General features: G+C 50.1%; 2 protein-coding genes across 7 annotated transcripts in view; both read left to right on the top strand.

The window, feature by feature from the left end:
- The window catches only part of LOC109411053 (papilin), a 392,526-nt gene that overhangs the window by 215,447 nt on the left and 166,290 nt on the right, over positions 1-10,789 (top strand). The gene's annotated exons all lie outside the window — the stretch shown is intronic.
- LOC109398594 (cuticle protein-like) lies at positions 29-993 on the top strand. The gene is made up of 2 exons (XM_019670982.3): positions 29-184; positions 252-993. Exons 1-2 carry the CDS (start codon positions 173-175, stop codon positions 900-902), a joined length of 663 nt encoding a protein of 220 aa, XP_019526527.3. The 5' UTR covers positions 29-172; the 3' UTR covers positions 903-993.

The raw sequence follows: 10,789 nt of genomic DNA, 5'->3' as shown, positions 1-10,789 counted from the left end.
GGTTAAACGGAATTTGTGAGTGAATTTCCTACCACGAACTACACCTGATGCAATAACGATTGCTCTGCAAGGGAACCCGAATCGTTGGAGTATAAAAGGATCGAAAATCCTTCCTTCAAGCACAGTTCAATCAGTTTCTTTTAATAGTTAACACTAACTTTTCTCAGCAAAAATGGCTTTCAAGGTAAGTTTTCTCGATTTAGAAAAATCAAACCAAGTCGCTCATTTGACTTTTGTTTTGTTCTGTGCAGTTCGTCACTTTCCTCGCCCTGGTGGCCGTTGCCCGTGCCGGAGTCATCTCGGGCCCAGCTCTGTCTTACGCCGCTGCTCCAGCTCTGTCCTATGCTGCCCCAGCCTCTCTGGCTTACTCGGCACCAATTGCCAAGACTGTGTCCTACGCCGCTCCTCTGGCCACCAAGACCCTGGTTGCTGCCCCATTTGCCAAGACCGTCGTCGCTGATGAGTACGACCCACATCCAGAATACTCCTTCTCGTACGGAATCTCCGATGCTCTGACCGGTGACCAGAAGGAACAGCACGAATCCCGCAGCGGAGATGTTGTCCAGGGATCTTACTCGCTGGTTGATGCCGATGGTTACAAACGTATCGTTGACTACACTGCTGATCCGATCCACGGATTCAACGCTGCTGTCCGTCGCGAACCTCTGGCCGTCAAGACCGTTGCCCCAGTCGTTGCCGCTAAGACCATTGTTGCCCAGCCTGCCTATACTGCTTATGCCGCCCCAGTTGCCAAGACCATCTCTTACGCCGCCCCAGCTGTAACCAAGACCCTGGTCTCGCAGCCAGCCTATGCCACCTATGCCGCTCCTCTGGCCACCAAGACCATCGTGTCGCAGCCAGCTTATGCCAGCTACGCCGCCCCAGCTCTGTACCACCATTAAGTAATTTGAACGCTTACCAACTGATTGTTATGTTCCTTAATTTATTACGACCCGAACGATAAGAAAAAAAAAATACCTGAATGAAAAGTAAGCCACTTCGCCCTTTTGAATTGAAAGAAAACATGATGAATTCTAGCGTTAGTCAGGGGGCATCCAAAAAGATCCTGGAATGTAGATACATCCCCAGGCAAATTCGATTGTTTCAATAACGCGCTCATCCAACAATGTAATAACGCAGAATATCGTGGCCTTCGACACCTTCTCCACCGAAGAAGGCTCGTCCGTTTGATGAGCTCAGCGATTCGTTAGCTTTCCCATCACGTTCAGCCTTCCCTCCATCGACCGACCGGTAAGAAATGCAAATCAAAACACTTCATTCATGATCGTCTTCCAATCGGTGAATGAATTGATGACTGACCCACCGTTGTTGTTGGTGTTGTTGTCGGTCACCACTTCAGTCCCAAATTGGCCATAAATATCTCACAGCCAAGCAAGCGATCGAAGCATCGCCCATCGCTGAGAAGATGAGAAGATCAAAACAAAACACAAAAAGATGAATGGAAGATCACCACCCCGTGTCGGATAACAGCTCGCGAGAAACAACCACAATCGCGGGCTTTTAATAATGGGGCGGTTAAAGATGATGAATAAATCATCGCTCGTTTTGCTGATTCGACTCGGCTTATTTTCACGCACTTCCACCACGTTGTTGTTGTTGATTCCAAACGAGAAGGTGGAGAGATGTAAAAACATGATCATTCACTCTGCGTAAATTTGGCTGGAGATTTCCGATCGGTGATCGCGTGCATCACATAGTGGGATGGGAACTGCGTGAAAAATGTTCTCCAATTGGAGGTTTCGGTTAATGGTAAATCCCATGATATATACGCTCGGTGATAAGGCGGGAAATTATTTGAACATAGTTATGCAGCTTGCATCCATCTGTGTGTACACGCCCAAGGAACGCTGGCGTAGTCAGAGATCCCACCGCAAAATTCTGTCACCCTTAAGGAGATCCTCTGATAATACTTGTTTGTTTGACTTTGTAGAGACTATCCAGCTATCTGGTTGTCTGAGTCTAACTGAGCTATTTGACAAACTGGACTTCTGGATAACTACCCAAGTAGCCATCATTGGTAAGGGGCTGTCCATTAATTACGTAAGGGTTTATGGGGGGGTATTTGAGAAATCTTACGCACCATACAAAAAATTTTGGGTTCTCATACAAAAAAACTTACAAGTGGGGGAGGGGGTGTCGGAAAATCGCTAAAAATCCCTTACGTAATTAATGGACAGCCCCTAAGCATTATTACTTGGCCAATACGTCAGCTTTACAATATAAGGGTACCTTTTATTGGCTAGGAGATTTAAAGGGGGTGAAGCGGACTTTCAAGTGATTTGCAGTAGGAGGGAGGGTGAAAAGTCGTTGGAACTGCAAGGACTATCAAGGTGTTGTAGAAGGTTTCAGTGGCGTACCAAGTGGCCTTAGAGATGTATTTGGGGGTTTCGGGGGTCTCAGGTGCGTTACAGGAGGTTTTCGGAGACATTCTAGAAAGTTTCAGAGGATTTTCAACGGATTTCAGTGGTGTTACCGAGGCGTTTTTGTGGGTCTTAAGTGTTCCAGTAGGGCTCAAATGCGTTTCAGAAGGTCCAAGGGGGATTCAAGGGATCTGGGAACAGACATGCGCAGTATCAGACGTCATCGTACAGGCGAGATTCACCTAGCTAGAGGTAAAGCGCGATAAGGAGCGCAAGGGCGCCGCCTACAAAAGTTTGGCGCAAGAGGTCCTTGGCGATGGGGTAGAGGTGAGGGTTCTCACACAAGAGGCTACTCTGAAAGTGAAAAACCTAGACGAAATCACCGAAGTAGAATAGCTCGTCACGGCACTGTGGCAACAGTGCGAAGCGCAGGTGGTCACCGCAGCCGTTAGGCTACGGAAGGGGCCGGCAGGAACACAGGTAGCCTTGTTTCAGCTACCTGTGGCGCACGTAAAAAAGTCCGCTAAAGTAGGGAGGATTAAGGTAGGCTGTTGCGTATGTTATCTGACGTTCCACGAGCCACCGGAGGTTTGTTTCAAGTGTCTGGAGCCAGGACGCAAGTCATGGCACTGCAAAGGCCCTTAGAGGAGCAAACTGTGTAGGAGATGCGGTCCCGATGGCCATAAGGTACAAGGCTGCACGAGTCCACCCATTTGTCTGATTTGTACCGGGAAATGCGTGAGCAACAGGCATCCAACGGGTGGTCCAAAATGCCCGGCCTTCAATGAGGCTAAGGCCGGGGTGGCTTCTGCTGTACATAGTAGCCGTCTCCATTCCACTCGGTCCATGGCTGTTTTTCTCCAGTTCCGCACTCTGCTTAGGGTCCGCAGATCGCCCTCCACTTGGTCGACCCACCTAGCTCGCTGCGTTCCACGTCTTCTTGTACCGGTCGGATGACTCTCGAGAATCATTTTAGTCGGATTGCTATCCGACATCCTGATGACGTGACCCGCCCACCGTAGCCTTCCGATTTTCACGGTATGGACGATGGTTGGTTCTCTCGGCAGCTGATGCAGCTCGTGGTTCATTCGCCTTCTCCAAGTCCCTTCTTCCATCTGCACTCCGCCGTAAATGGTACGCAACACCTTCCGTTCGAAAACTCCAAGGGCGCGTTGGTCCTCTGCACGTAGGGTCCATGTTTCGTGCCCATAGAGGACGACCGGTCTAATCAGCGTTTTGTAGATGGTTAACTTCGTGTTTCGGCGAACTTTATTCGATCGTAGAGTTTTGCGGAATCCAAAGTAAGCACGATTTCCTGCCACAATGCGCCTCTGAATTTCTCTGCTGGTGTCGTTGTCGGCGGTCACCAGTGAGCCCAAGTACACGAATTCTTCAACCGCCTCGATTTCATCACCGTCGATATAAATTCAGGGTGGCGGGAGCGGTGATTCCTCCCTGGAGCCCTTTGCCATCATGTACTTTGTCTTCGACACATTAATGACTAATCCGATTCGCCTGGCTTCATTCTTTAGTCGGATGTACGTTTCCGATATCGTCTCAAATTTGCGAGCAATAATATCAATATCATTAGCGAAACCAAGCAGCTGAACGAACTTCGTGAAATTCGTACCACTCGTGTTTATCCCCGCTCTCCTTATTACACCCTCTAACGAAATGTTGAACAGCAAGCACGAAAGACCATCACCTTGCCGTAACCCTCTGCGAGATTCGAAGGGACTCGAGAGTGTCCCTGATACTCGAACTACGCACATCACTCGATCCATCGTTGCCTTGATCAATCGTATCAGTTTATCCGGGAATCCGTATTCGTGCATAATCTGCCATAACTGTTGTCGATCGATTGTATCATACGCCGATTTGTAATCGATGAACAAGTGATGTGTGGGCATGTTGTATTCGCGGCATTTCTGCAATACCTGGCGGATGGCGAACATCTGATCCGTTGTAGCGCGTTCACCCATGAATCCAGCCTGATATTGCCCCACGAACTCTCTTGCAATCGGTGATAGACGCCGGCATAAAATTTCGAGAGTACCTTGTAGGCAGCGCTCAGTAGTGTGATCGCGCGGTAGCTCCCGCAATCCAACTTGTCGCCCTTTTTGCAGATGGGACACACGATACCTTCCATCCATTCCTCCGGTAATACTTCCTCCTCCCAAATCTTGGTAATGATCCAGTGTAGTGCGCTCACCAGTGCTTCTCCACCGCATCTTAGAAGCTCGCTTGGTAGTTCATCTACCCAAGCGGCTTTATTGTTTTTCATCCGGCCAACCTCCTCCTCAATCTCTTGAAGGTCAGGGGCCGGAAGTCTTTCGTCCTGTGCACATACTCCAAGATCTGTTACCACGCCACATTCGGTACTTGCAACGTCGCCACTGATGTGCTCATCGTAATGCTGCCGCCACCTCTCGACCACCTCACGCTCGCTCGTGAGAATATTCCCGTGATTATCTCGGCACATGTCGGCTTTTGGCACAAAGCCTCTGCGCGAGCGGTTCAGCTTCTCGTAGAACTTTCGTGTGTCCCTAGCGCGGTACAGCTCTTCCATCGCTTCGCGATCTCGATCTTCCTGCTGGCGCTTCTTCATCCGGAAGACTGAGTTCTGTCTGTTCCGCACCTGTTTGTAACGTGCCTCATTCGCTCTCGTACGGTGTTGCAGCATTCTCGCCCATGCTGCATTCTTTTCGTTTTTCAATTGTTCACATTCGCCGTCGTACCATGCGTTTCTGTGATTCGTAGTCGCGAAGCCTAGTGCTGTAGCCGAGGTACTACCTATGGCGGATCCAGCCATCTTCAAGTGTAGCTGCGCCAAGCTGGTCTTCCGTTGGTAGGGCCACTGCTAACTGCTGCGCGTAGTCTTGAGCCACTTCTACGTTACGCAGCTGCTCGATGTTGAGTCGCGGCGTTCGACTTCGATGCGTGGTGATAACTGTCGAAAGTTTTGAGCGCATGCATACAGCTACTAAGTAGTGATCCGAATCTATATTCGCACTGCGGTATGTGCGGACATTGATTATATCCGAGAAGAATTTACCGTCGATTAAAACGTGGTCGATTTGGTTTTCTGTTTGATGGTCGGGTGATCTCCAGGTGGCTTTGTGGATATCTTTGCGGGGGAAGAAGGTGCTTCAGACTACCATACCACGGGAGGCTGAAAAGTTCACCTGCGGAGGGCCATCGTGCCAGTTCTGTTTAACGTCCCAACCAACACTGGGACGACCACGCTGATGAGGCTACCACCTTGGATCTAGCTGGGCGTGGTGTAGCGTTTCTTTTTCAGCAGCTGAATGCCAGAACAGACGCTGTTTGAGCCGCACCTCCTTGGTGAACATACGCTCGGCTCGTACCTCCTCAATCTACATAGCTGAAGTCAGAAGGACAACAGTACCCAGGCTGCACTACCAGCTAAGCACACAACTCTTTGCTGGCGGTCTTTGTGGAAGCATGAGGTAGGAACTTGTGAGGACCAGAGCTATGTTGGACGCTCTCTTTATCGACTTACCGTTTTTCAGCCCATTCAAGAAAGCCGAAGTGAACAAATCATAGTGCAGGTAACGCAGCTGCACCTGAACCACTGCGACGCAGCTCAGCAACTGCTTTGTCAGGCGGTTTCTGAGTGTGAGACGGATATCGCCATCATTTCGGACCCATACCGAGTACCCGCCGGCAACGGCAACTGGGCCTCGGATGGGACCAGGAAAATGGCGGCGATATGGACGACGGGTAAACACCCCGTCCAGGAGTTAATGTCTACAACCTATGAGGGCTTCATAGTCGACAAAGTAAACGGGGTCTTCTTCTGTAGCTGTTATGCGCCTCCGTGGTGATAGACTCTATGACAACCGTGCTAACAGGGCGAAGGCCGGTGGTAATAGCGGGTGACTTTAATGCCTGGGCCGTGGAACGGGGAAGCCGTTTCGCGAACCAGCGGGGTCAGATCCTGCTAGTGACGCTGGCCATACTAGATGTCGACCTGGCAAATGTCGGTACCAAGAGTACCTTTAGTCAGAACGGTGCGGAGACGAATATTGACAATACTTTTTGTAGTCCTCGCATTGAGGGTCTCTGTCAGAGTGCTAATGCGAATCCGTGGGGTGATGTCTACAGGATCGTGATGGCCAAGACGAGAGGTGTAATGGCTACTACAGAGCAATCTCCAGAGATGTTAGAGGGGATCATCGAAGGGCTTTTTCCGCGTCTTGGTCCTAGTCCTTGGCCTCCTTTCGTAGGACAGTTGAGGACTGGGGCTGGCGATGATGAGGAGAGGGTCACCGATGTGGAACTGGCAGGGATAGCAAAGTCTCTTAACGTCTTTTACCCCAGGTCCGGACGGAGCTACGAATTTGGCCTTAAAAGTAGCTATTGCAAAGGCTCCCCAGTTGATCAGGTCTGCTATGCAGAAATGCCTCGACGAGGAAGTTTTTCCAGAAGTATGGAAGAGGCAGAGCCTGATGCTATTGCCAAAGGCGGGGAAACCACCTGGAGACCCGTCGGCATATAGACCAATGCTTAACCGACACGGTGGGGAAGGTGTTCGAAAAGATCATCCTCAATAGAATGTTGAGGTTCACCAAGGGCGAAAATGGTCGTTCGAGTAACCAGTACGGCTTCTGTAAGGGGAGGTCGACCGTAGACGCTATCCTGTCGGTTACAAAAACCGCCGAGAAAGAACTCGAGCGTAAGAAAAGAAGATTTCGCTACTGCGCAGTAATGACTCTGGATGTAAGGAACGCGTTTAGTAGCGCCAGCTGGCAATAGCAGGCGATGCGCTTCTACGTCTGGGGATACCCGAGAACCTGTACAAGATCCTCGGAAGTTACTTCCAGAATCGAATACTAGTTTACGACACAGAGGTGGGTCGGAAGTGCTTTCATATAACCTCGGGAGTCCCGCAAGGTTCCATCCTGGGTTCGGTGTTATGGAATGTCATGTACGACGAGGTGTTGAGGTTAGAGTTCCGTTCGGTTTTGCAGACGACATTACGCTCGAAGTCTAAGGTGAGTCGATCGAAGAAGTGGAGTTGCCTACTACCCACTGGATCAAGGTTGTGGGTGAAGGCGTGGATGAGGTCCAGGAAACTGAAGTTGGCTCACCACAAAACTGAGGTGATGGTTGTTGACAACCGGAAGTCGGAGCAGCAAGCGCTGATCAGTGCAGGCTATTGCACTATCACGTCGAAGCGCTCTGTCAAACACTTGGGCGAGATGATCGACGAGAAGCTCACCTTCGGTAGCCACGTTGATTACGCCTGCAAAAGAACCTCCAGATAGCGGCACTGGCCCGGATCATGTCCAATAGCTCTGTGGTGTACGCCAGTACGCGCAAGCTTCTGGCTAATGTCGCTACGTCCTTACTAAGGTATGGAGGGCCGATAAGCAGGAAAGTACTTAGTTATACTCAAAGGGAATAATCCCGAGAATTCGCTCGCTAGGGACAAGACCTAACCGGCCTTGCCTCCAGGGGTTCTTAAACTCTTTGTCACAGGGTCGGCTCTTTGCGATGATCAGAAATTCAAAACCACGATATTCGACTTTTCTAATCACTTTATTTAACTTACGGTTGTGTCGGTGTGAGTGTGTAGGGGGCCGGCCGGCGGAGGTGGGCTGTTCGGAGTGATCGGGGATGGCGTAGGCGGTTCTTCGGATGACTCTCGCTTGTGGCCGTTGGTCGAGACGGCTGTCGCAGGATGTTCTCACCACGTGGGCGGCCAGACAGGGTTTGCGTACACCTGGCCTTAGGATGAACACTCCACGTGGGTCACTATTCACGGTTTCCACTGGCTGCTTGCTCCTAGCTGTTTCGGAGCGGACGCTCTGGCTCAGAGGTAGGAACCAGGTCTTAGCCGGAACTCCACGGGTCCTAAAGGGAATTCGGGGAGGTCTTAGGATACAGGAATGCCACTCGGGGTTTCTATAGGTTAGGTTACCTGACTCAATTGGATTTCGCTCTAACTAGGTTCTTCTTTTCCACTAAATGGCCAATATCTGGGGCTACTTCTGACTGTAGTTCACTTCACTGAACTTATATGTGGGCCTCAAAGGCGACTCTTGGTGTAGAATGAATTTTTCGAACGATGTTGAACAATTGAAGTCTCGAGTGGAAAAGAACTCCGCAATCCGATTTTCTCTTGGCAAACCTTAATCCATACCTCCCCTCCCTTTTCCCAACCACCATTCATTCCTCCTTCGCCCATCCCTCGAATCCTTTCAATCGTCACTCCTTCATTCCTCCCACCTCTTTATGTGTATGTGCATGGTGTTACGTGTGTTACAATTTTCCTTCCTATTTGAATTTGCAGTTGGGATTGGGAGTGGGTCTTACAGTTATTCTAATTGAGTATTGCTGATGTATAGACTTTCATACAATATTGCTTACAAGTAATGAGTGACTTACAAACTAAACCAGCAGTTAATAAACAAAACCCTATGACTCTCTTCTCAAATAGCATCGGCTCGGAGTTGGATCATAGGGTAAGGTACCCGAAACGGTAACAACTTACAGACTGATGTGCCTGAGAGTTGCGAGCACGTACCGTACATACGCAGAACTTCCAGTATAACCTCCATGTTCACTACCGAGGGTAGATAGTTGGATTAATAGGCGCCATGGGGAAGTAACATTCGACCTAACACAGGTCCTTTCAGGTCATGGTTGCTTCCAACAGTATCTACACCGTTTCGGGAATGCGGGTGCTCGAATTTTCGCACAATGTGTAACCACATGCTTGCCACATGCGGAGAGGACATAACTCCTGACAATCTTGTCCAGAGGATGTGTAGGGATGAGTTTGGCTGGAATGCCGTTTCTTGGGCTATCCCCCTTATCGTTTTGGAGCTATAGAGGAGGTGGTGCGTGGACTCGGAGAATGGCTAGTTCAGATGCGGTACAAGAGGTGGTCCAGGGATTCGGAGTCGGGTTCGTAGGTCATACCGGTGCTCTACGGTCGAAATCGACCCTTACAGCGATTAAGTGGCCGCAGAGAGGAAGTCCTAGTAGCACCTAGTAGCGTTGCTGTCGTGGCGTCGGTTTACTGGGTTGGATCCGAGCTCGCAGTTGGAAAGCGGTCCCCGGTAAAGGCCTGGGCAGGTGGAGACCCTACTGTCAGCAACCAACTGGCGCAGCTGATAGGGTAGTGGATAGCCTGGAGGGTAGTGATAGCCTTGCATTCAGTAGGTTAGATCTAGTTGCACGTAGACTGGCACGGGAAACTGGCTAAGCAACAGCATGCTGCCGTGATGGACTCTCCAAAGCGAGTCAGCAATGTTCGTGGCTGCAGGCTACGCAGCCAATCTTGAGGGTGCGATGTGCTCTAGCCCCTCTCTGAAGCAATGCCTCTTGGTGGTTCTAGAGAGACGTAGGGTTTGGCAACCATAGGAATGTTGTTTAGTGGATCGAGGAGAAAGTAGTCCTGGCTTTTACTTTTGTTATTTCCCCCCTATGGTTTAGAAAAAAAAAGCTTTTTTGTCATAACAAACTTCGGTGAAGCTCTTCCAAAAAACTTCCGAATGTTCGTTACTATACTTTTTACCGCTCACCCCTCTACATGTGAACCTGGCACCGTCATCGCCCAGGCCAGTTTTGATTGCTGGCCTATCCCCAGCTCTGGGAATCCAAATCCGAAGCTTGACTGCACTTTGTTTGCATTTTCGCTCCGGTGATTTCTTGCTCCTCAGATGACAACGACGATGTCTTCGTCTCGAACGGATGAGGACGTCAACAATCAACCGGCATAGCACAAGCACGTTCCGAGCGATGAAGACGATATCCAAAGTCACTTGCTATTCAGAAAAGCTGTCGTCTTCATTGTCGTCATCGATTTGCATTCCCAACTCAAGGAATGGGAGGAGGAACCTCTCAGCACAACTTCAAACCCGATACGCTTCATCAGCGTAAATGATTCCAGAGACTACGACGACGACGACGACGGGGACTCGGGGGAGGACATTCCTACGGAATGCGTGTCTTGCGTTCCTCGTGTGTGAAGATGTATCTCTTGACGCATCGCCGAAGCCCAGGTACGGCAACGTGAACCGTCAACGTTGCTCTTGTCTGACTGACGGTGACGACGCGCGCCGATAATTATTATTCATAACATTGGCGCACAGATGGACATTCGGGAAAGGTTGGCCGTTGGTTGAGAAATGCACCGACTGCAATACAATTTGCGAGCGCTGCAGAAGAAGAGGACCCACTCGCTAACGCAAACAGAATTGACATGTGGGACTAATTTCCTCCATCATTATCATATCTGCACCTTTGCAGGCGCTCGTCTTTCGTCTGGCAGCGCAGTGGTTGGGCGGCTGCCGCCGCCACCGCCGAATCCTTTCGAGAGATGAGACTGAGTCGAGTCATTGCAGTCAGTGTGTGTTTGGGATGCTTCTTAGTGG

The sequence above is a fragment of the Aedes albopictus genome, chromosome 1 (genome assembly GCF_035046485.1).
Source record: "Aedes albopictus strain Foshan chromosome 1, AalbF5, whole genome shotgun sequence".
Taxonomy (NCBI): domain Eukaryota; kingdom Metazoa; phylum Arthropoda; class Insecta; order Diptera; family Culicidae; genus Aedes; species Aedes albopictus.
The sequence above is the reverse complement of the archived record's forward strand: the minus strand, read 5'-3'. Positions and strand labels throughout refer to the sequence as shown.